This window comes from Vombatus ursinus, unplaced genomic scaffold, assembly GCF_900497805.2.
Source record: "Vombatus ursinus unplaced genomic scaffold, bare-nosed wombat genome assembly UNPS02014778.1, whole genome shotgun sequence".
NCBI classification, from domain to species: Eukaryota; Metazoa; Chordata; class Mammalia; order Diprotodontia; family Vombatidae; genus Vombatus; species Vombatus ursinus.
The window spans coordinates 33199423-33224521 of NW_020954556.1; the positions used below are offsets into that span (position 1 = coordinate 33199423).

At 35.0% G+C, this 25099-nt stretch overlaps 1 protein-coding gene across 1 annotated transcript in view; it reads left to right on the top strand.

Annotated features, from left to right (window-relative positions):
• FANCL (FA complementation group L) overlaps nucleotides 1-25099 on the top strand; it is an 81449-nt gene that overhangs the window by 13762 nt on the left and 42588 nt on the right. The window contains exons 2-5 of the mRNA XM_027865187.1: nucleotides 9237-9295; nucleotides 12494-12554; nucleotides 16207-16263; nucleotides 23147-23247. Of these exons, the coding sequence (XP_027720988.1) occupies nucleotides 9237-9295; nucleotides 12494-12554; nucleotides 16207-16263; nucleotides 23147-23247 (278 nt within the window). The remainder of the gene's footprint in view (nucleotides 1-9236; nucleotides 9296-12493; nucleotides 12555-16206; nucleotides 16264-23146; nucleotides 23248-25099) is intronic.

Below are 25099 nucleotides of genomic sequence, written 5' to 3' on the forward strand. Positions count from 1 at the left end.
CTTTCTTTCTTTCTTTCTTTCTTTCTTTCTTTCTTTCTTTCTTTCTTCTTTCATTTGTTTATTCATGTGTAGTAGCACTGTAGGGTCAGAATAACACTCTTGGGAATAGACAGAACAGAGCCCGACCTCTCAGTTCGGGATGATTTGCCCAAAGTCACACAGGTAGTAATAGATATCATCGGCTAGATTTAAACCCAGGTCCTCAGGTTCCAGGGTTAGTGTTATTTCTACTGTACCATACTGTTGTCCACAAAAACTCTGTTCTCCCAAAATGTTTTTCTGGATTTTCTCCAAAGATGACAGTCAACTTTTTTTAGTCTTACACAAACTTGTTTTGATAGCTTCTTGGCTTGTCATAATAATAATTTCGTCCTTAAAAAAGATGGAAGAAGAAGAAGAATTTGCTATTCTTGACTTGATTGTTACTAAAAATGAAGAGAACTGCCTGATAAAGTAGAAACAGTGGTAACCTTGGGGAGATATGATTGTTCCAAGTAGGAAAAGTGAGAAAAGTTGGCATGCACCCCAGATTTTTACAGGTGAGAGAATGTTCTTTATGTGAAGTTAGCTAAGGGGGATGGGAACTCTCAAATCAAATTCTGAGAACTATAAGAGAAGCAATTTTGATAAGAAAGAAAAGAGGGAATGTTTATATGTAAGGAACTGATGAACTAAATGAGATTTTTGGAAGATATATTCAGAAGAAACAAGAATGAATATAGCTGTGTGTCAATCATTTAAGAGTAATTCAGGGGCCGCTAGGTGGCGCAATGGATAGAGCACTGGCCCTGAAATCAGGAGGACCTGAGTTCAAATGCGGCCTCAGACAAAACACTTGACACGTACTAGCTGTGTGACCTTGGGCAGGTCACTTAACCCCAATTGCCTTACAAAAAAAAAAAAAGAGTAATGCAGGTGGCCCTCTAACTAAGAATGACCTGAGCCTGTTGGCAACGTGTGCTAACAGTGATTTTTTTTTTTTGTATTTTCATTTTATCAGGGAGAAAAATGGAACATTGCTCAAAATAAACAGGTCAATGATAACTGAGAGAAGGCAGAACTACTCAATTTTTATTTTGCTTATATTTTTATTTCCATACCATTGGACTGGAAAGGATAGAAGAAAAAATGGCTAATAGTTGTCCCTTAGAGCACTTAGCTGTCCTAATGACTTCAGATTAGCAGGCCCAAATGAACTATGTTCCAGGATGCTGAAAGAACTGGTATATGAGCTGCTTTCAATGATTTTTGAAGATCATGGATAATGGGAGATAACTGAAAAATCATAGAGTGTTCTCTGTGTTAATGAAATAACAGGTTTGGTCTTTAACAAAAAAAGATAGATCATGAAGACCAGGAGGTCTGGGGTCCCAGATTAAATTGATTTTTTTTTTGACAGGGTTATTAGACAGCAGAATGCTGTAGACATGTAGTTACCTTGCTTTTAGCAAACATTTGATAAAGTCTCTCCTATGCTTGCCTAGGAGATGAAGAGTTTTGTGCATACGGAACGTGTTGAGTGACCAGACCCCAAAAACAGTTATTAATAATTTGTTAACTTGAGTGTTTCAGGGATCTCTTCTTGGCTCTGTGCTGTTTAGTATTTTTAATGAGCCTTCCTTCTGCAATTAATTCCCATTTACACTCTATACAGTTTATATGTAGACAGTTGTTTGCATCTTGTCGATCCATTAGAATATATTTTTCTTGTGCTCAGGGACCACCTTTTTGCCTTTCTCTGTATCTCTCTCATTTAACACAGTGCTTGTCACAGATTAATAGATGCTTGTTGATTGTTGATTAATCAGTGATACCAATGATTTAAAGCATTGATGGCACGCTTATCAAATTGTTCATTTTATAAGTGATGTCATAGTAAAAGTTGTTCTTCTGGTTCTGTCTACTTCAGTCTGCATCAGTTCATATAAGACTTTCTATGTCTCTTGAAATCATCTACCTCATTTCTTACAGCACAATCGCCCTCATATGCCACAACTTATTCAGCCATTTTTCATTTGATAGGCATCCCCTTAGTTTCCAATTTTTTGCCATCATAGAAAGAGCTGCTATAAATCTTCTTGTAGATAAAGGACCTTTTCCTCTTTCTCTGCTCACTTTTGGGTATACACCTAAAAGGAAGAGAGCACACATCCCTAGGCCTATACCCAAGAGCAATACTCTACTTGGTAACCATGTGTATGATTGCCTTCCAACAATGTGCAACAACGTGCCTGATTTCCCTCAGCCCCTCCAATGTTTATCATTTTCCATTTTTGTCATCTTTGCCATTCTGATGGTTATGAATTAGAAACTCAGAACTGTTTTAATTTGCATTTCTCTAATTAGTGATTTGGAGCATTCTTTCATATCACTATAGATAGCCTTAGTTTCTTCCTTTGAGAACTGTGTATCCATCTCCTTAGGCCATTTATCAGTTGGGGAATTATTCTTTTTCTTATAAATTTGAATCAGTTCCTTATGTATCTTAGAAATGAGACCGTTATCAGAGAAATTTGCTGTAAAGCTTTTTTCCCAGTTAATTATTTCCCTTTCATCTTTTAATCATAACTTTTAAAAATTTGTTTGTGTAAAACATTTTTAGTTATGTAATCAAAATCATCTTTTTTTATTTTATTTTGTTTTCCATGATCCTCTCTATTCCTACTAATAGTCATAAACTTTTTGCTAGATCTGATAAGAAATTTTTCTATGTTTCTCTGATTTGATTATAATTTGACCTTTTATAACTAGGTCACATACTCATTTTATATAAGGTATGGGATATTGGTATAAATTTAATTTCTTTTATACATCTGCCCAAGTATTTCAGTTTTTGTTAGATAGTGAATCCTGAGGCAGCTAGATAGTACAGCGGATAGAGCCCTGGGTCTGGAGTCAGGAAGAGTTCAAACTTTCTTGGACACTTACTAGCCATGTGACCCAGAGCAAGTCACTTAATCTTTGTTTGCTTTAGTTTCCTCAACTATAAAATTGGGGTAAGGTTAACTACCTTGAAGGGTTGTTTTGAAGATTAAATGAGATAATATTTTTAAAGTATTTAGCACATAGTGGTTTAGCACATAGTAGATGCTATATAAATGTTTATTCCTTATTCCTGCTGTCCTTACACCAGTAAACTGAAGTTTGGAGTCTTTGTATGTATCAAACATTAGGGTATTAGCATTATAACTAATGTACTTTGTGTACCTAATCTGTTTCACTATTGATCTGTTTTTTTTTTTTTTTAAACCAGTACCAAACTGTTTTAATTATTACTACTTTGTAGTATAGTTTGAGATATGGCACTGCTGGCTTATGTATCAAGACAATAGCTGTGTCACAGAAGGAATTTTATAGTATCCCTTCTTTTGTTTTTGTTTTATTATTTATAAACAGTTTATGTAATGGAATTAATTGTTGTTTGAATATTTGATAGAATTCATTTGTGAATCTATCTGGTCCTGGAGTTTTTTCTTTGGGAGTTTATTTTTGGTTTACTCAATTTTTTTTCTTGGTTATTGGATTGCTAAATATTATTTCTTGTTTTGTTAATTTGGGTATTTTATGTTTTTATAAATATTTGTTTATTTAAATGGCCAGTTTTTTGGTATATAGTTGGGCAAACTAGTTCATAATAATGTCCTTTATTTCATCTTCCTTTTTTTATGAATTCTTTCTCTTTATTTTTGAGACTGGTAATTTGACTTTCTTCTTTTTAATCAAATTAGCTAATGATTTCTCCATTTTATTGTGGGGTTTTTTTTCAGCCTCGATTTATTTAATTCAGTATAGGCTTCAAAATTTTTTTTGGTTAAATTCTTCTTTAATTATCAAGATTTCTATTTTAGTGTTTAATTGTGATTTTTAAATTGTTGGTTCTTAGCTTTTCTAGTTGCATTTCTAACTCATTGATCTTTTCTTTCCCTTTTTTGTTAATAGAAGTGTTTTGTGATGTAAGTTTTTCTCAAGTTCTGTTTTAGCTGCATCCTCAAAATTTTGGAATGTTATTTCACTGTTGTCATTATATTTAATGAGATTATCTATTATGTTAATGATTTATTCTTTGATCCACCAGTTCTTTAAGAACAAATCATTTAGTCTCCCAATTGCTTAAAAAACATACTTTTCCCAGTGGCCCTTTAATATAATTATTTTTGCATTATAATTAATAAATGATATGCATGGTATTCTGCTTTTCTTCATTTATTTTTAAGGTTTCTGTGTCCTGAGAGGAGAGTAATTTTTTTAAAGATGCCATGTATAACTGACAATATTTATACTTCTTTCTGTTTCCATTCAATAATCACCAGGTCTCTATTATATTTATTTTTTCTAAATTTCTGTTTAGTTCCTAACTTCTTTCTTGTTTATATTTTTTGTTAGAATTATATAGAGTTTATAGGGATAAATTGAGGTCTCTTACTATTGTCGATCACCTTCTTTTTCCCTGATACTTCTCTCTAGGTTTTGACGAAACTCCTCTCTCCTCATTCTCCACAGATCACTTCTTTTCTTAGGCTTCTTTACTGTATCTTAGTCCCATTTGTGCTTACTAATGGTGGGTGTTTCCCTAAAGACTCATTGAATCCTCTTATCCCTCTGTATTATTTCAGTTGGTGATTTTATCAGCTCTCCCTGGTTCAATTACCATCCCTGTATGGATGATTTTCAGATCTCTGATTCTAGCCCTAAAATCTCTCTTGAGTTCCAGTCTCATATTATATCTTTTATATATTTACCTTTTAGATATCTCAAACTGGATATCCTATAGGCATATAAAAATCAACATGTCTAAAATATTGTCATTATATTCCTCGTCCTGCTTTCCAAGCCCTCTCCTTAACTTCCTTATTAATGCCACCATCTTCCCTATCACACAGACTCACAACTTAGATGTCATCCTCAACTTCTCTTACAACCTCACTCCTCATATGATGTGCTGCTGAGTCTAGTCTCCTTCTCAACATCTCTCCTATATATCCCCATTTTTCTACACACGTAGCCATCACTCTGGTACAGACTCTCATTACTTCACTCATACCTGTGCTGTTGCAGTAGCCTTCTGGTTTGTCTCCCAGACTCAGATCTTTCCCCACCATTTTCCACTCGACTGCCAATGTGATTTTCCTGATAGACACGTCACCTCCTTACTCAGTAAACTCCTTGAGCTTCCTATTACTCCCAGGATAAAATATAAAATGATTGCCTTGACATTTAAAACCCGTCATAACCTCACCCCTTTCTACCTTTCAAGTCTTCTTACACATTACTTCCTAGAACAAGATACTCCATGTCCTGTCTTTACACTGTTTCTATCTGATGCCTGGAATGTTTTCCCTTTTTTACTTCTGTTTCCTTTAAGAATAGGCTCCAATCCCAACTTCTGCACAAGGTCCCTTCCAATCCCCCACTTTGCCCACCCTCTCCCCAATTGCTAGGGACTTCTCTGAGCTTGCCTTCCATTTGTATTGCATATGTCATGTATGCATAGTACAGTCATTTGATGGCACAGATTGTATTTTTTTCTTTTCTTTGTGTTCACTGCATACACAAGCTTCAAAGAAAACTACAGTAACTACTTATTGTACATGTTTTAGAGCATCTTCTCATTCTTTTATGTGTTGAACTAGATAACTTCTAAGGTTCCGTCGCCCCCCTCCCTCCTAGCTATGAGATTCTCAGATTCTGTGGAGTCGTTGGAGTTGAAAATAAAGAAACTGGTAGAAGAGTCATCAGCATGGATGCTGTTGTAACTTGGGATGATGGCAGGAGATGGGATGGAGAGAATGAATGTGAGTCAGGTGGTGAAGTAATGATATTTGGCAAACATCCTTGAAGTTTGTAGACTGTAGTGTAGTGGTGATAGAGAGAACGTAATAGAATCACGCTTTGAACTTCAAAAGAGGAGAGAGATTGTTGAGTGATGTTAGTATGATAGTGGCCTGGAAGCATCAGTGAATATTTCTTATAAATCTGCTGTCAGTTGCATGTTTGCTTTACATAACTAAGAATATTTTATATTTCTCCTTTAAAACTAGCTAGCAAGTTGAAAATATGAAGCTTGCCTATGTATTTCTATTTTATAGTGTCATCTTTTGGCATAGTGTATTAAAAGCAACTGCTTTTTCTAAAAGGAATTTACTTTTTTGATGAATTAGTTTCCCATGAGAAATAACCCTCCTTTAATTTCTTCCTTAGATTGATGTTAGCCATTTCCTTGTATTTCCTGTGACTGCGGCTATGTTTCTTGTTAAAAATAAACACCACTGTATCTTAGAGCATCTGTGATACTATTTCCTAATGAGAATGGGAAGATTCTGACAAACATTGCCTTTAAAAAAAGTCTCAAAGATCATAAGCATCCAAATAGCAAGAAGTACAATATTGTATTTTGAGATAATATGAACTTTTATGTTCCAGAGAAAGGAAGGAGGAGTGATTTATGATTTTATTTTGTTACTTCTGACTTTTGAGTGTTTTATTTGATGTAAATTATGTTTGAACACAGACATTATATTTTCCTGTTCATTTTAAAACTTTGAAAACTCCAAAGGATGGCTTTTCCAATAATATACCGAAATAATTAATTTTTAAAGTGTCATAAAGGTCAATTGGAATATTTTCCTTGTCATACAATTTTTTTTAATGCCTTTAAAATTGAATTCAGTTTTCTAAAGCCTTTTTAAAAAGTTTTTATTAGTGTCTTTGGTACATTATCATAGTTTTCCCTAGCAATCCTCCTGCTCTTCTTTCCCTTCCCAGAGAGCCATCTCATGTAACATAGTATTTTTTAAAAGATAAAAAAAACAAACAAAAAGAAGAGGAAAAAAATCAGCACAGCTGCTCAGTACATTGAAAAGATCAAAAACATGCTCAAAGGGACAGATTGGGAATGTCTTCCCATATCTCTTCTTTTGAGGTATGCTTGTTCTTTAAAATTTTGCAACATTCACTTTGTGTGTGTGTGTGTGTGTGTGTGTTTCCATTTACATTGTTGTAGTTTTTGTATATGGATTTTTTTTTGGCTGTGCTCACTTCACTGTGCATCAGTTCTTGTAGATCTTTCCATGCTCTTTTGTATATATCACACACATCCTTTCTTACAACATTACCTTTATGTACCACAATTTGTTTAGCCTTTCACTAATCAATGGCATCTTTGTTGTTCAGTCATGTCCGACTCTACATGACCTCATGGACTTTTGTCCCTGGAATTTTCTTGGCAAAGATACTGGAGTGGTTTGCCATTTCCTTCTCCAGTGTATCCCCATTTTACAGATGAAGAACTGAGGCAAGTAGGGGTTAAGTGACTATTACAAAAAGTTCTGCTGTAAATATTTTGGTATATATGGGTACTTTATTCTTATCAATGGCTAACTTGTGGTATATTTCCCACCAGGATGCTCTCCTGGACTTTATTATCTCCAGAAGCTCATCATTTCTTCGAGATGACGTCAACTCTGAAACTTAAACCTCCTTAGTATTCCCTGCACCCCGGGGGGTTGTGGGGATAGGGGTGGAACGAGGGTCAGGACAGGACACCCTGTCCCTTTTCCCCTCCCCCTCCCTAATTAAAGAGGTCATAGGGTGGACAATGAGTGCTCTTCCTCTATCCACCATTTAAGGAAGGCACTGAGGGTATTCATTTCATCATCATTTCCTACCCCTGTATCCTCTCCCTCCTCACTCTTTCTGCTTCTTTTTATGTGTTGTTCCCACCCTACTCCCATTAGAATATGAGCTCCTTAAAGACAGGGAGTGCCTTTCTTTGTATATCCCCAGTCCTTTGTACAGTTTCAGACAGTAGTGGGTACTTAATAAATGTTTATTGACTCTGACTCTGTAAATCCAGTAATGGAATCTCTGGACATTTTTAGTCACTTTAATTGCATAATTCTAAATTGCTTTCCGGAATGGTTATACCAGTTTACAGCTCCATCCTCAATGCCAGTGTTTCTACAACCTTGCCAATATTGACCGTTTTCGTTTTTTTTTTTTAATCTTAGCAAACATCAGTCAATCAGTGAACATTTATTAAGTGCCTACTGTGTGTCAGGCACTGTGCTAAACTCTGTGGATACAAAAAGAGGCAAAAGATAGGCCCTGTACTCAAGGAGCTTGTGATTGAATCAATTTTGAGGTGAAACCTCAGAGTTTTATTGATTCACATTTCCCTTCTTATTAGTGATTTGGAGCATTCTTTCATGTGGTTGTTAATCCGTCTCATATATATATATATATATATACACACACACACACATATATATATATAGACACACACATATGTATATGTGTGTATGTATGTATGTGTATATATGTATATATCTAGATCTATATGTATATAGATCTAGATCTGTCTATCCATATACATATATATATAGTTGTTAATAACTTCACTTGATTTCATATATATTACATATGGTGGTAAATATTTTGCTTGGTTTTGTATATATTTATGTATATTTGTTCATTTATATGCCTTTGATACCAAACCCTTATCAGAGAATTTTGATACAAAGCATTTTTCCCATTCATCTGCTTCCCTTTTTATCCTTGGTGCATTAATTTTACCTATGTAAAAGCTTTTCTGTTTCACATATCAAAGTTATCTATTTTATCTTTTATAATTGCCTCTATCTCGTTTGGTTAAGAATACATCTCTTACTCCTAGCTGTGAAAGGAGCAGATCTACTTTTCTTCAATTTTTTGTATTATATTTAATATTGAAGTCACATATCCATTTAAAATACATTGTGGAATATGGTGTTAGGTTTTGGTCTAAGCCTAATCCTCCCTGACTGCTTTCCAGTTTTCCCACAAATTTTTATCATTTAGGGAGTTCTTACCTAAGTAATTTATGTTTTCCTTATTGAACACTGAATTATTGAGTACCTTTGTTTCTGATTCTTCTTTGTCTTGTCTGTATCTCCCTCATCTAGTGTGTCTAAAGTCTCAAAAGCGGGATGTTATATAAAGATGTTGGTATAGATTCACCATAATATGGACTACTTGTACTTTTGAGTAGTTTGTTCTGAAATCAATCATCGACTCATAGTTCATGGTTGTTTTTTTCCCATTTTTTCTTTTCAGAGTAGCAGAAGAAAATTTCTTTTGTATATTTTTTCTGAGAACATAGGAACTTTAAAGATATGTAGTAATTTAACTTATTTTCTCAAGGTTACTAAATAAAAATGGAGCTTACAAACTTGATTATGATATTTCAATGTTTTCTACAGGGGAGGGACTTCCATGTTAGAATCCTGTTACCTGAAGATCTTCAACTAAAAAATGCAAGGTAAGGTGGTGTTCTTCATTCATTTAAAAGTGGTGATACCACGTTATGTCATAGGAAAAGTCCACCTTGCATATAAATTGAACCAAACTTTCCTGGGTAGAAAGTTATGTTACATGGAGGTTGATATCCACATTTGCCATTCACTTGAATCTGAATTGCAGCCTCTGTAGGGTTGGTCCAGCCCACCGCAGGAGGTAGGGTTTTCCATCCACTGACTAGCACATAACCTGTCTCACACAGTTCCTTTCCATCAGGTGAACACTTATACATGATTTTTCAATACCAGTAGCAATGCATTCTTTGCAGTCATTTTTCAAGAACATTTATTGAGTACATGCATGATTTGCTACTAACTATGAAGTGGGCACAAAACCAAGAATAATATTGTGTCTGTGGGAATCATTTAAGTTTAGGGGTAGTTCACAAGGCATAGAATGTATGTCACACCCTTGGCAGCTAGCTCAAGAATGCCTTCTGTTGTTTGCAGGGGAATTGTGTGAGAGAATATTGCTAGATAAGCATAAATTTGGTACTTTTCCAAATATACTATTTCATCTGTGTAGGAAGCTCCAGGGGAGAAGATTCCCCTTGTTTTTCAGTCATGTCCAACTCTTCATGACCTTGTGGACAACAGCACACTAATACTGTCCATGGAATTTTCTTGGGCGGAGATACTAGAGTGGTTTGCCATTTTCTTCTTCAGTGCATTAAAGCAAACAGGTTAAGTGACTTGCCCAGGGTCACACAGCTACTAAATATCTGAGTTCAAATTTGAACTCGGGGCTTTCTGACTTCAAGCCTAACACTCTACCCACTGAGCTATTTAGCTGCCCAGAAACTTCCCCTACCCATGCTGAGGGGCACCTTCTCTTCAGCTTATAGTCATAGAGAATTGCCTGGGACATCAAGAGGTTAAGAGACTTGTCTAGAGTCATAAAGCTAATCTAGGTCGAGGTGGAATTGACCCAGCTCTTCATAACTGCAAGGCCATTTTTTTTTTAATTCTGTCATGCTACCTCTCTATTACTGCTTAAAAAACTCCCTGTTGGTAGTTGATTTTTGCCACTTTTGAAGATTAAAGATATTCCATCTTTTTGGACTGCCTTTTTAAATGCACTATAGAATTTCAGATTTGGAAAGATTTAGTGGAAATCTAGTCCCTAGCCTCACCCACTATCTTCAAAGGAGCCCATTCTACTTTTCTGGTAGTGCTGCTTGGTAGGAAGGCTTTCTTTTACTTTTGCTTCTATTGTCCTCTTTGTGGCTTCCCCCTTTAGTCCTAATCCTACCCTTGGGGCCAAGCCAGAGTCAACAACCTCTTTCCCAGTGACTGGCCTTCAGATATTTGAAGACAGCTATAGTGTCTATAGTCTTCCCGTTTCCTGTACCTGACCCCCAGTGCCTCACTGAGAGCCTATTATTGTCCTGCCTGTCATTGTCTGGAAGGTCTTTAGCTTATTAACACCCTTCTACAAATATCCAGAACTGAACTTGAGACCCCAAATCTGCTCTGACCAGGAAGGAACACAGAGCACTCTTTCTCCTCTCTGGTCCTGGATGCTAAATACAAATCTTATCAGAATATAACATACAATTTTGTTGGTTTTACTTAACTTTAAAAATTTTTGTTTAACTCCCTTTGGGAGGAGAGAAGCTCATTCAGTAGGAAAATACTTGAGTTCTGTTGTTAAGAATGATATTATCTTGGTAAGTCATAATTACTATGTATTGTCCTTAAATTAATCATGTTTTTATATAATGTAATGAAGTAGAATGAATATTAGGCTGGGAATCAGGAGAGAGCTGGGTTAAAACTATAGTTCTGATATTTACTAATTATAAGAGTGAACCTATTACTTTGCCTCTTATCTGTAAAAAGGGAATAATAGTATATGGTGGTGTATCCCCTCACAGGGCAGCTAGATAGCACACTGGATACAGCACCAGGCCTGGAGTCAGGAAGACTTGAGTTCAGATTTGGCCTCAGACACAGTTGTGGGATACTAGGCAAGTCACTTAACCTGTTTGCCTCAGTTTCTTCATCTTTAAAATAGTGATAATAATAGCACCTACCTCCCAGGGCTGTTGAGAGCATCAACTGAGATAATGTTATTGTTGTTATTATTGAAGTATTTTGCAAACCTTAAAACATTATATAAATATCAGCTTTTATTTGGATCTCATATGCTGATTGAAATCCTTTATATTCCTGCCTAAACTAAGAAGTCATGGTAATGAAATTCATATTTATATAGTGCTTTAAAGTTAGCTAAAATTAATGCTAACATTTTGCTTAATTAATTTATTTTTAGTTTTCAGCATTCACTTCTATAAGCTTTGAGTTTTAAATTTTCTCCCCCTTTCTCTGTGTGGCCCTCCCCAAGACGGTATGCAATCTGATATAGGCTCTACATATACATTCCTATTAAACATATTTTCACATTAGTCTTGTTGTAAAGAAGAATTAGAACCAATAGAAGGAACCACAAGAAAGAAGTAACAAAACAAAACAGAAGGAAAAAAAAAGGGCAAGTAGTATGCTTTGTTCTGCATTCAAACTCCATAGTTCTTTCTTTGGATGGGATAGTATTGAGGCCTTTGGAGATGTCTTAGATCCTTGTATTGCTGAGAAGGGCTAAGTCTGTCAAAGTTATCTTCGCACACTTGGCTGTTACTGTATACAACGTTCTCTTGGTTCTGCTCACTTCACTCAGCATCAGACCATACAAGTCTTCCAGGTTTTTCTGAAGTCCACTTGCTCATCATTTCTTGTAGCACAATAGTATTCCATTACATTCATATACCACAACTTGTTCAGCCATTCCTCAATTGATGGGTGTCTCTCCAATTTCCAGTTCTTAGCCACCACAAAAAAGAGCTGCTATAAATATTTTCGTACATGTGGGTCCTTTTCCTATTTTTATGATTTCTTTGGGATACAGCCCTAGAAGTGATATTGCTGGGTCAAAGGGTATGCACATTTTTTATAAATGCTAACATTTTGAAAACAATATTTTAAATATCAGTGATAAAATTAACTTGTCAGAATTATGTTCATTTCTCTCTTGGGTGTATACGTATAAGTGTCTGTGTTTGTATCATATAAAGAAATTTTAAAATAACGTTTTGAGTGAAGATGAAGCCTTGCATCACCCATAAGAACAATAAAAAGTCTTGTGTCCTATTTTTAATTTTTAGAATACTCTGTAGTTGGCAGCTGAAGATAATATTGGATGGATATCATCAGATATTAAACCAAGTATGTCCTTTTAAAAAGTATCTTAATTTTATGAGTAAAAAATGAATTATTTGGTAAGAACTGTAAAATTGACTATATGTATATATATATATATATATATATTCGTGTATGTACATATGTGTGTATGTGTGTATATATCAAAGCTTTAGATCATTGGGATAATAGGAGTTTTGTATCTATATAATTGAGAGTTGATTGTGTAGACAACACAGGTAATAAATGAAGAGGCTACACATGACTATTTTTAAATTTAAATTCTCACTGTAGAAAGTTGTTTGCATATATTGGAGAGCTCTAAATCAGCAAGATATTTTAAAGCCATGTTAAAATGTTAATGAGTAACCCCCTTTTAAGAAAAAATTTGAATACTTATATTCTACATATAAAGTTGATACCCACCTATTTTGTAATTTTCTCTACATTTAACTTTCCATATTCATGTATGGATACATATTTTGTATGAAAATATTTTCTCCTAATTATTATTTCTTGTCCCAATCTTAAATTTTTTGCTTTGACGTGATTAATTAGTAAAATTGAACCTCAAATGTATATTAAAAATACTTAAAGCTCTTTCTGCCTTGTATGATCCAGTATTCCCTCTGTTGTACTGCAATTATGATGTATTTTAATTGGATGTTTAATTAGTTCTTCATTTTGACCATCCTGCTGTATTTTTGCCCAGGCAGACTATTGTCACCATATGCTAAGAGTTGAGGAAACTGAGGCAGAGGTCAATGTGACTTACTCAGGGTTTGAAATCATATCTTCCTGAGTCCAGGTCCATCACTCTATTCACCATGGCACCTCGTTGCCTATCTTGAAGGAAGTCAGAGATTCTCAAGAGGCAGAGAGAGATGAGGAGGTAGAGCAGTCCAGGTATGAAGAGAGCAGTGCAAAGTCAAGGAGATGAGAAATGGATGGCAGCATATGGGAAGAACAGTAAGTGGGCTAGGATGGCCTGATAGGAGACTGTGTGGAAGTGAATAATGTGTAAGAAGATTGGAAAGCTTTGAAAGAATAAGCTTATCATGAACAAGAGTCATTTGAGTTTATTGTGGAGTGACATGATCACACCTATACTTTTGAAAAATCACTTTGACAGCTATTTGGAGGTTGGGTTGGAATGAGGAGAGATTTGAGCCAGGGAGATCAATTACAAAGCTATTGTTAATAATCTGCTCAATATTTGTTTTTCTTCCACTTTTTGATTTTCTTATGTTCTTCATGAGGCTGATCTCTTTCTAGTAACCATAGAGAAGTTGCTCTAATGTTCTGGGTCTTAATGTAATCAGCATATTGGTATTTATAAACAAAATCATTATAGAGCCTCTGTGTTAATGGAGGATTCTCTTCGTTTTGGACTTTACCCTGGAATACCCTTCATGTAGGGCATACCTGACATTGGTGAACATTATTGGTATTTGTTGTTTCTTTTCATGTTGATACTCAGGTTGTGTTTGCCATAGAATCTTATACCTTGTAAATGTAATGTATACATGGGAGACACTTTGTTAACTATATGTATGAAATACTATGGAGAAATTGGCCAGGTTCTCTAAACTAAATCTCCACATACCTGGATACTTGGTAACTTCAGTGTAAATTTGGTCATGGGAATGATGGACAAAACTGTTTTGTAAAATATGATTTGAGATTAAGTATTTAAAATGGCCAAAGGTTTTCAGAGTACTTAGAAGCCTCACATATAGATACTTCAAGAAGAGTCAGAAGCTATTGAACATGGCAGATGTTAAAAACATCACCAGAAAAATAATACTGACAAAATCTTGATATGAAATGATTTCCAAAGTGGGAGTTGTTTTCAAATCATCTGTGTGCTAACAGTCAGGTCACTGAGTAGTTAGAGCAAAGGTCAAAATGAGTTGGAGATTAGAAAAAGTAAAATTTAGGGAAGAAATGTGGTAGCATAGGAATTCTCTTCTTACCTGTTGAAACAAGCTGTCAGTTGAAAAATTCAGAAATTAACAGAAGTAAAGATATTGACTTGAATCATTACTATTTTTTTGAGAAGTTTAATTTGTACAAAACACTCATTATGGTGAATAAGCCAAAAGAGTTCACAATCTGCCTCAGCCAATGGTAATAATTATGGAGTATTTTTCAGCTGTAAGAAAAAAAGAAGAGAAATCATAAGTGGTCAGTAGAGAACAGACCACTTCCCAATACAGCTATATAGCAGATGATATATTAGAAAGAGCCCTGGATTTGGAGTAAGAACAACTGGGTTCAAAATCTGGTGCTACCACTTAATAACTGAGTACCTTTGGGCAAGTGACTTGACCGTTTTGCTCATAAAGTGAAATTAGATGGGGTGACCTTGAAGATCCTATCTAAATCTATGATTCTATTTATTATTTAACTATCCATTGTAAGTTTCTTACCCTTAAAAAAATTTTTTTTCAAAAAGAAAGGAAAAATCCACTTGTTAACCTTATTCAGAATTATTTACAGTATGGGTTTAATAGGTAAATCACTTATATTCTCTGGGCCTCATTTTCCCCATGAAATGAAGGGGCTTGGCTAGACTGAATGACCTATGAGGTCCCTTGCAACTCAGAATCTACCACTTAAATGTATTCTTCCCATCTTGATTAAAAAAAAAAATTCAGAAGGAAGAGGAGAAAAATTCATTTGTTGACCTTGTTTAGAATTACTTGCAGTATTGGTTCAATAGCTAACAAAAGGTAACTGGCAATATAATATGATGTGAAGCAGAAGAATAATTCAGGGTTTCAGCTAGAGAGAGAAGACAATGTAAGATCTTGATTTTCTTTGCTTTCTTTTATTCTGTGATTCTTATAGGGTTTGAAAAAATAAATTATGAGGGATTTCAAAGAGCTTTAGACATTATTTTTAAACATTCATTCTGCTTTTAAAAGTTTGTCTTTTCACCTCTTTCCAACAGTTGCTGCTTTCTCTTGGAGTTGACTGAGTTAGAGTAGTAAGATGATTTCTGTCACAGAAATAATAATGGTTGTTACTCTTCAAGGTCATGAGAGGGAATCAAAATAGTATATAAAGTTTTGCCCTTTCTAATTTTGAATCCTTTCATTCTAATTGTATTTTTTAACTATATGAGTTTCTTTTCTTCTCCTTCATTAAAACAATGTTGTTTTTAGATTATAATTAATCTATTTTTCCCCCTCTTCTTAGCTGGATGAAAATGCAGAATAAGGTTGCCAATCTAGTCCTAAGGATTGTGGGAACAATTCAATTAACTTCAATTCAACAAACATTTATTAAACACCCACTACCTATAGAACATTATGCTAAGATTGGGGGAGATAACAAGATTAGATAAAAAGTAGGTGTTACCCACTGGGAGTTCACAATCTGTTAAACAGATAGAGTAGGTACTATGGTATTAGTTAGTAGCATCATTCTGCTTAATATTCTCCACTGAAATTTTATTTGAGGGTTGTTTGTTGGAATTAAAAAATTGTTTTTATTAAGAACACTGCTGTATATCTAATAAAGATAACTGTCAAAAGGTTAATATTTTATATAGTTACTATATTTAAGAGATGCAGATGTGTTTAATTTGTTATTTAATTTTTCACATTCAGATTGACCTATATTTTAATTCCAATGAACAAGTAAAATTAATTGGAACTGTTGTTTAATTTAGAGATTGCAGTACTCTCCTGACCTGGTGAGCTTTATGATGGAGTTGAAGATGATTTTGGTAAGAAATTTATTCTGACATTGTATTACTGTTCTATAGGTTTTTACTGTTTCTCTAACTTCATTTTAAACTGACATAATTAGAATTTCAGATTCTCCCCTAGCACCCTATAAAATTACTGATTGGGTTAGTGTAGGTAGCAACTGGCCTGAACATCTATTCCCCTTAACCTAGGTTAATTCCTGGTGGAATTTGTTTGATTAAATAATAAACTAATACATATATAGTACTTAATATTTGCTCTGGCCAGTTGGTGAAGATCATGAATGTACAAATAAAGTTTCTCTCAAACAACTTTTGGAAATCCAAGGAGAGGTTAGGTAATTATGCTTAAAAATGTAAAAGAAGTGTCAGATTCCCTAAAATAGTTGCGTATGTAAACTTGATAAGCTAAGAAATATTTGAATAATCATTCTAGAATTATTGATAAGTGAGACCTTGGTCAGTATATTTATATTCTCTGGACTTCAGTTTCCTTATCTGTAAATGAGTTGGTTAGAGTAAGTGACCTTCACAGTCTTTGTTTAGCCTGTGTAAAATGAGTTTTTGCTTTATGTGATTCTTAACATCCCATGCACATACATATACACACATGCACATATGTGTGTATACATATATCTATATAGAAGTGTGTGTGTGTGATATTATAAGCAGCTAGGTGACCCAGTGGATAGAGCACTAGGCCTGAATTCAAATCCAGCTTCAGGCACGAGTTAGCTGTGTGACCCTGAGCAAGACACTTAACCCTATTTCCCTCAGTTCCTTATCTATAAAATGAACTGGAGAAGGAAATTGAAAATCACTGCAGTATCCTGGCCATGAAAGTCCTAAATGGGGTCACAAAGTGTTGGACATAACTGAAATGAATGAACAACTCTGTGCGCGCATGTGTGTGTGTGTGTGTGTGTGTGTGTGTGTGTGTGTGTGTGTGTGTTTTCTAAGAATGGAGATGAGTTTCAAGAGATTTTTATTTGTATTCACATTAATCAAGTACAAATGCTTTTAAAAAGAGAAATGTTCATAAACTAAACATGTTAATGATTCATTTCTTTAGTCTTATGTTCAACATGTGCCAGTAGTAACATATTAAGAAGTAAAAATAAAAATTGACTTGTCTAAGAGAAGTTTCCTTTTTTTTTTACTCAGTAAAATTAGGATAATTAAAAAAAACTTTACAAATCAAGATATAGCATGATGCAAATAAGTTAAATGTATGTGGGACCTAGAGGAAAGTCATACAGCTTTGCCATATTAAACAGTCATTATGGAAATAATTCATTTATTCCCTAAGCCATCAGTCACCACTGTACTTATCACCTAATTTGAAGAAATAATGATTATATTAAAAAAGAATGATAATGTAGACTGTTTATGTTTTAATTTAATGTAAAAAATATTTCAAATTTGCCATCCCTCATATAAACACAGAAATGACTCAGTTGGAACTTTAACCTTTAGAACTACTGAGGCATGTTTCTAGGTTGCATGAAGTATTTAACATTATATGTTTCATGGACATCTTTATGGGAAAATGTGATCCTTTCAAACTTAGCTTACTTGGAAAAAAAAAAGGCAACTGTAGATTTCTGATTTTTTTGCTCATCCACGACGTAGAGCTCTTAAAGATGTAAGATTTATGAGTGAGATTTTTGGGGTTGCTAGTAATAAGGTGATGAGAGTTGTCACTAATGAAGAAATTATGATGTGATAGATTTTAATGAGTTAAACAGTTATCAAATTTATGTTGGTTGACATCAGCATAACTGTATACATTTTATACTGTCTTTAAGTTGTTACCTCTCTTCTCCCACAGAAAAGATGGATTGCATCTCTTTTACAGATAGTTAGTAGTTTTATCTTTTCTGTAAAGATTGAAAAGCAAGGAAGATTATCCAGAATTGCTGAATGAGCCTTGAATAATTTGCTATGAAATTTTTTTTTATATTACTGTTTGGTTATAATGGTTAGAGTGCCTTCATTGCTGTCCCTATTATAATATCATTTTTCTTCTAAAAGACATTTCTCTTAATCAGCACATCAACATAATTTGTAGTGTTCATTTATTTTTCTTTTATGCTTGCATCCTGGACTGGACATGAAGTTCTGAACAGGTATATCATATCACTGGTCTGATGACTTGTCTTTCCAATTGTAGAGAATAAATTCTAAAAAAGATTGACTTAGTAGCCTGTTTTTTAAGCCACAGAAAATAGACCTGACTTTTTTTGCAGCAAATTAAAGATACAAGGACTAATGAAGCTTGATTATTCTGAGCCCTACTTTTTAAAACCTAGAGAGGATATGGCAACGTCAACATTGGGTTATTTGGCATTCCCTCCCCATCTTATGGATTCTTAATTATAATAGTAATTTTGTGATTATAGACCTATCTTGATTTCTTTTTTTCAAAAATCAAAAACTACAAAGAAAATCTAGTTTGATAATAGTGTTTCAGTAAGGGCGGGGGGAGTGGGTGATGCTGATTCGTTTTATTGGGAGACATTATGATACAGTGGAAATAGGCAGTTCTGGAGATTTCGGTTCAAATCTCACCTCAGACGCTAGTTGTGTAACAAGAGGCAAATTATTTCACCTCTGAGAGACTTTTTTTTCTCATTTGCAAAATTGTACTACCAACCTCACAAGGTTATTATTTGCAAAGCACTTCACAATTTTGAAAATGTTATATATAAATGAATTAGTATTATTATTATTAGTAAGTATAAAGGATTTTCTGATTTCAGTAGTTTTTAGTCTTTCTGAATAAAATCTGAAATTTCAGAAAAAAATTGCAATGACATTTGTAAATAAAGCAAACACATTACTGATCTTCTTCATAACAACAAAAAATACTTAATGTTTAATGCTTAATATTTAAAAGTTATACTTTTAGGTTTCTGGTTATTTTTAGCACAGTATTAAGCATTTTTAATAAAAATCAGTGTGGTGTATTAGAGAGACAGTTCTCTGAGTTAGGAAGACCAATAGTCACATTTCATCCCTGACCCACATTGCCTGTGTAGTCCAGAGCAGTCCAACTCTAACCCTCTAAATGGTGGTGGATCTATGTTGGTAAGGCAAGTTCCTCACCTGGAGCTCCCTACACTCAACAAAGCATATGTCCAATTAAAAAAAAAATCACATTTTATAAAGTTATTGAAAATGCTATAGACTTCTTGTTTTCCAAATGTATATATTCTCATTAGGTCTTCATTGTCCTGCTGGAGTTTATGTGCAGGCATTTATAATCTCATGGAGCTGGAAGAGACCTCCAACATTTCCATTTTACAAATGAGAAGAATAGAGGCCAGGAGAGGTCATGTCTTCCAGTGCTTTTAATTTTCCCTACCGTGCCATCCTGTCTCTTGTAGGATCATAGATTTAGAATTTGTAGTGACCTTGGTGGTTCCCTGAATCCAGCCCCCTGATTAGGGTATAGAAAGTTAAGTGATTTACCCAAGGTTATGCAATTAGTAAGTGCCTTTGGATTTGAACCAGCGTCTTCCTAACCAAGTCCAGTACTTCATCTGCTACATCATGCTGCCTCTATTAACTTCATACTACCTTAGTGTAGTTTTAGAATCATAATGGTCATTTTGGTTATTAGCCTTAAGACTTTGCTCTTTAAAATAATAAATGCAAGTGTTATTTTTTTATATAAATGGTTTGCTTTAAATCTGAAATCTCTGTTACTACCATAATTTTGTGATATTTAAAAAGTTTGAGAAACGTAATTTCTGGGTAATTAATCATTTTATTAATAATGCTAGCATTTTATTAACAAAAGAGGTCAATGGTACTCTTGAATGCCAAAGACCCCTCATGGTTGTGGGTTCACAGTTTATATGCCTTTGGACAAGAGGGTATTCCTGAGGGTATCAATCAATTCTGATAGATTAACAATTAATGAGAGAATAAATATTACAATGAGAATTGGGCTCACTCCGGTGAGGAGCTGAAAGAGTGACATCATGTCATTCTTGAACAAAGAGACTATCCCTGCACCCAGACCACCCCCACCTTTGGTCAATCTAATCAAAGAATTTATCCCCACCCAAACATGAATAGAACAGGATGGGCTTCCCTACCTTAGGTTAATATTCCTTGTAAAGTTGCTTGGGGTCTGACCAAAATTGAGGAGGGTTAATTCAATCTCATTATTGGTAATCTCCTTCAAGATACTGAACTTTGAAATGAGGACTATAGAAAAGGGGAGAACTCTGGATCTCCCCAAATCATTGGTTATTAATAATCTTTTCACTCATTTGCATAATAATTTTCCTTTGCAAAATGGAAGGGTCCCAAGAATAAAATGAAAATACATTTTCTGTTGTTGTTGCTGTCTATTCACCAAACCTATGATTTCATTAGGGATGAAGTAGGGGTGGGATCTTTTCTCTAGGGAAGAAATTTCTTCTGCCAATGCAGATCAGCAGTTGCTGTAATTTAGCATAAAGAGTTGCCTGGGTTGCACTAAGAGGTTGTAACTTGCCAACGGTCATACTGTGGGTTAAAATTTGATAGTTTTCTGGTTTGGAACTATGGCCAAAGGGAAATGAAACTGTGCATACCCTTTGATCCAGCAATACCACTACTAGGTCTGTATCCCAAAGACATCATAAGAAAAAATATTTATAGCAGCTCTTTTTGTGGTGGCAAAGGATTAGAAATTGAGGGGATGCCCATCAATTGGGGAATGGCTGAACAAGTCGTTGTATTTAAATGTAATGCAATACTATTCTGCTGTAACAAATGATGAGCAAGTGAATTTCAGAAAAACCTGGAAAGACTTACATGAACTGATGCTGAGTGAAGTGAGCAGAACCAGGAGAACATTGTACATAGTAACAGCAATATTGTACAGTGATCAACTTTGATAGACTTAGCTCTTCTCAGCAATACAATGATCCAAGACAATTCTGAGGGACTTGTGATGACCACATCCATAGTGCTAACCACATCCATAGAAAGAACTATGGAGTCTGAATGCAGACCTAAGCATGCTATTTTCACTTTATTTTTTCTTTCTCATGGTTTTTCCCTTTTGTACTGATTCTTTCACAACATGACTAATGTGGAAATATGTTTAACATGATTGTACATGTATAATCTGTATCAGACTGCTTGCTGTCTTGGGGAGGGGAGGGAAGGAGGGAGAAAAATTTGGAACTCAACATTTTACAAAAATGAATGTTGAAAACTATCTTTACATGTGATTGGGAGAAAAAATAAAATACTATTAAGGAAAAAAAATTGATAGCTCTCTTTTCCTGCTTTTCTCTTCCCCTCCCAACTTGGATTTTTTTTTTCTGAAAACTTAAATTTTCTGTCTCATCCCCAATGTTTTTCTTGTCAATTCCTTTCCTCCTTCTGTTGCACTCCTACACTTTCGTAATGCCTTCTGGCTTTTCTGACAATGTGAACACCAAAGTAATTTGTAAATATTTCTTACAGTCAATAAAATTGAGAGTATCTTAAAATATTTTTTCAAATGCCAAATTTGTAAACGTTAGCAACTTCAAAATGGAGCAGTATTCATTCTTAATGCCAACTGCTCTATCGCTGTTGATTTTGATCTTATTTTCTTTATAAATTTTAGCTGTAGCTTTTTACTGTATCACCTTAGAGAGATCAAAAGATAGCAATGTGGCCATGACTTCAGTGGCTCAATGATGTGAGTCCTTCATCCAGTGAGTGTGCTTATCATGACCCCTCATTGCCAGTTTAGACCATACGATTCTTGTCTGTGTCATCTTTTGGGTCTTCCATGTGGATTCCATACTATGTTTGGGATGGAGAGGGCCTTCCTCTCATTCTTTTGATCATTAGGTGGTACAATGGATAGTGTACTGGACATGGACTTAGGAAGACCTGAGTTCAAATGTGACCTCAGACACTTACTATTTGTATGACCCTGGGCAAGTAAGTCACTTGATCTCTGCCAGTCTCAGTTTCCTCATATGTAAATTGAGGATAATAATAGCATCTATCTCCCAGGGGTGCTGTGAGGAAGAAATTAGATATTTGTGAAGTGCTTTGCAGCGCTGAATATGCTGTATAAATGCTACCTATTGACGTGTGGGTATGGTTTTTCCTGATGACTTTTGAGTTATTAATGAATGGCAAAAAGCCTTGATGAAGAAGGGGAGAATAGTATATAAAATACTAGAGCTAATGAATGGAAAGAATTAGGACAGGGGTGAGGAACCTGCGACCTCAAGGTCACATGTGACCCTCTAGGTCCTCAAGTGTGACCCTTTGACTGAATCCAGACTTCACAGAACAAATTTTGTCCTGTAAAACTTGAACTCAGTCAAAAGGCTGCACCTAAGGACCTAGAGGGCCACGTGTGACCTCAAGGTCGCAGGTTCCCCACCTCTGAATTAAGACATGGATAGTTAGAATAGTATTGATTATTTTGTCTCTTTATTTGGATAAGGATATAACAATAGGAAAAGATAGGCAAACTCACTGAAGTAGTGAGTTCCTACCTTTGTGCCAGTGAAGCCACTTGGAGCATTTCATGAGGTACTTTTTTTCCCCTTGATAGATTCAGAGGGATGAAGAAGTGGAAGAGTTTGAGCATAGTTATTTTTAGATGAACTTTTTTTATTATCTGAGTGACATTTAATGGATGGTGGAGGCTCAGAAATTTTAAATCCCCCCCTGACATCCTTACTGACTTTCTTTATCATCTGATAAGTTCTTTAACTTTCCCATGCTTCACCAGAACTGAGAAGAAAGAGGTATGAGTCAGCCAGATTTACAGAGTTTTTGGATTATCCCAGAGAAATTAGTGACATTTTTTATAGTAATTTGATATTGATCCCATCACACTGGAGCTGATGTGTGTATATGTATTTTTGTCTTTCTCTTTAAATAGGAAGTTGCACTGAAGAATAAACAAGAGCTGTATGCACCACCACCTCCTCCTCATTACTACTCATGTCTTGTTGAAGAAATAGAAACTCTGGGTTGGGATAAGTATGTTTATTATTTAATATTTCTTCAACACTTCAGACATCTATTATTTCGTTGTAGTGAGTAATCCCTTTACTGACACATCACAATACATGTTGACTTTAGTGGGTGATCTTTGAGAGTTGCTGTGACTGACAAATGTACCTCTTTGTAATTAAGACTGGTAATGGCTAACCTGGTGATGAGACTTTGTACACTTAGCTAGCAAGGCTGGTCCTTGAACACCAGACATCCAGTCCATTCTTGGGCCCCTCGCATATTCAAAGCCTTTTAGCTTGAAAGCACCTACCAATGTTGCTCCATTGGCATAGTTTTTCAGAACTCAGAGCCATTTTTGTGTGACTCTGGGGCATCAGATTGACTGGAACATGTTTTTGTTAAATAGTATTAGGATTTAATATATTTTAGAAATGCATTTGCATTTTTTTGCTCAACAAAATTCAGCATGTTGCCTTCAGAGAATCATTGTTCATTTAACTTTATAACTCTGTAGGTTGAAAATGTTTCATTACATTATGAGTTCTTATCCTCTTCTTTGACTACTGTAAAATTATGAACTAAAGCATTATACTGAAATAGAGCTGGGATCTCATCAAGTTGGGAGTTCCTCCAACTGTACAGATTATCACCAATTTGTGCTTGTCATGTTCTCCCAAAAGTTAGGCTAGGTTGTCTTTCCCATGCTCTGGATCCTTTCCTCTGTTTCTCCTGATTTTGTTCACTTACCCTGTCATTTTCTTACTACAGGACCAACCTATTTTCTCTTCCTTACTATTCGCAGGTTCACATATAATCCTTTTTTTGTTCTACTTTGTATGTGCAATAAAATAAATCTGGCTGTGGTTTCTGGAATGGATATGACTGGTGGTTAAATAGATACAGGGAAGACTTTAAAAACTAGTGATGGAAGCCTTGGCTAAGATGATAGCTTCATACTCTACTCTGTCATAGGGAGTTCAATTCCATTATTTTACAGATGAGGCAACCAAGGCCCTGTAAATGAATTGCCAAGAGCACCCAGGTAGTAAGTGGCAGAGGAAGAGTGCCAAATTCAGTGTTCTTTTTTAGAGTCCAAAGTCATTCCAAGATTTTAATTATGAGATCATGGAGGACGGTATTGCTGTTGACAGAAATGAGGAGTTTAAAGGGTAGGACAAGGAGCTGTTGATTTTATTCTTTATCAAGTTGCATTTGAAATCATGACAGGACATCTCAGTAGAGACATCTTGGGAGAAGTTAGAGACGTGGAATTGGAAATTAGGTAGAGAGTGTGGAACTAGAGATGTAGACTCGTTAGCCATGAGTATAGGAGCTCTAATTTAAATTTAGAATGGATTACAAGTACATAAATGTAACTAGAAAAGAGAATGTTAAGAATTATGTTTTATAGGAAGGTTGGAAGAAAACCAGGCGAGTTCAGCGCCATGAAAGCCAAGCGAGACAGTTTCAAGGAGAGGTTGATCAACACTGTCAGATGTAATTGAAAGGTCAAAGAGGGTGAGGATTTATACAGATTAGTAAGTCTGGTTATAATGATGTCGTTAGCAGGAGAGCCTGTTTAGTTCATTAGTGGAAGCCAATTTCTGAGCAATGAATGGGAAGGAAGTGGGTAGTTTTTCTTTTTGGTCTACTGCTTGATTTTCTATATCTGGCACAATTTATTTTAAGTCTTTGGCACATCATAATTTGAATGACTAACTCAAATGATTGTAAACTTGAGGGCTTTTCAGAATTATAATGTTAGCTAGAATCTATTAATATTTGGGGAAATTTGTACAAGATTTTCATCCTATAGAACTGAAAAGCACGTAGCTGTTTGAGGATGAGAATTGTCTTCTGTTTTATCTTGTATCCC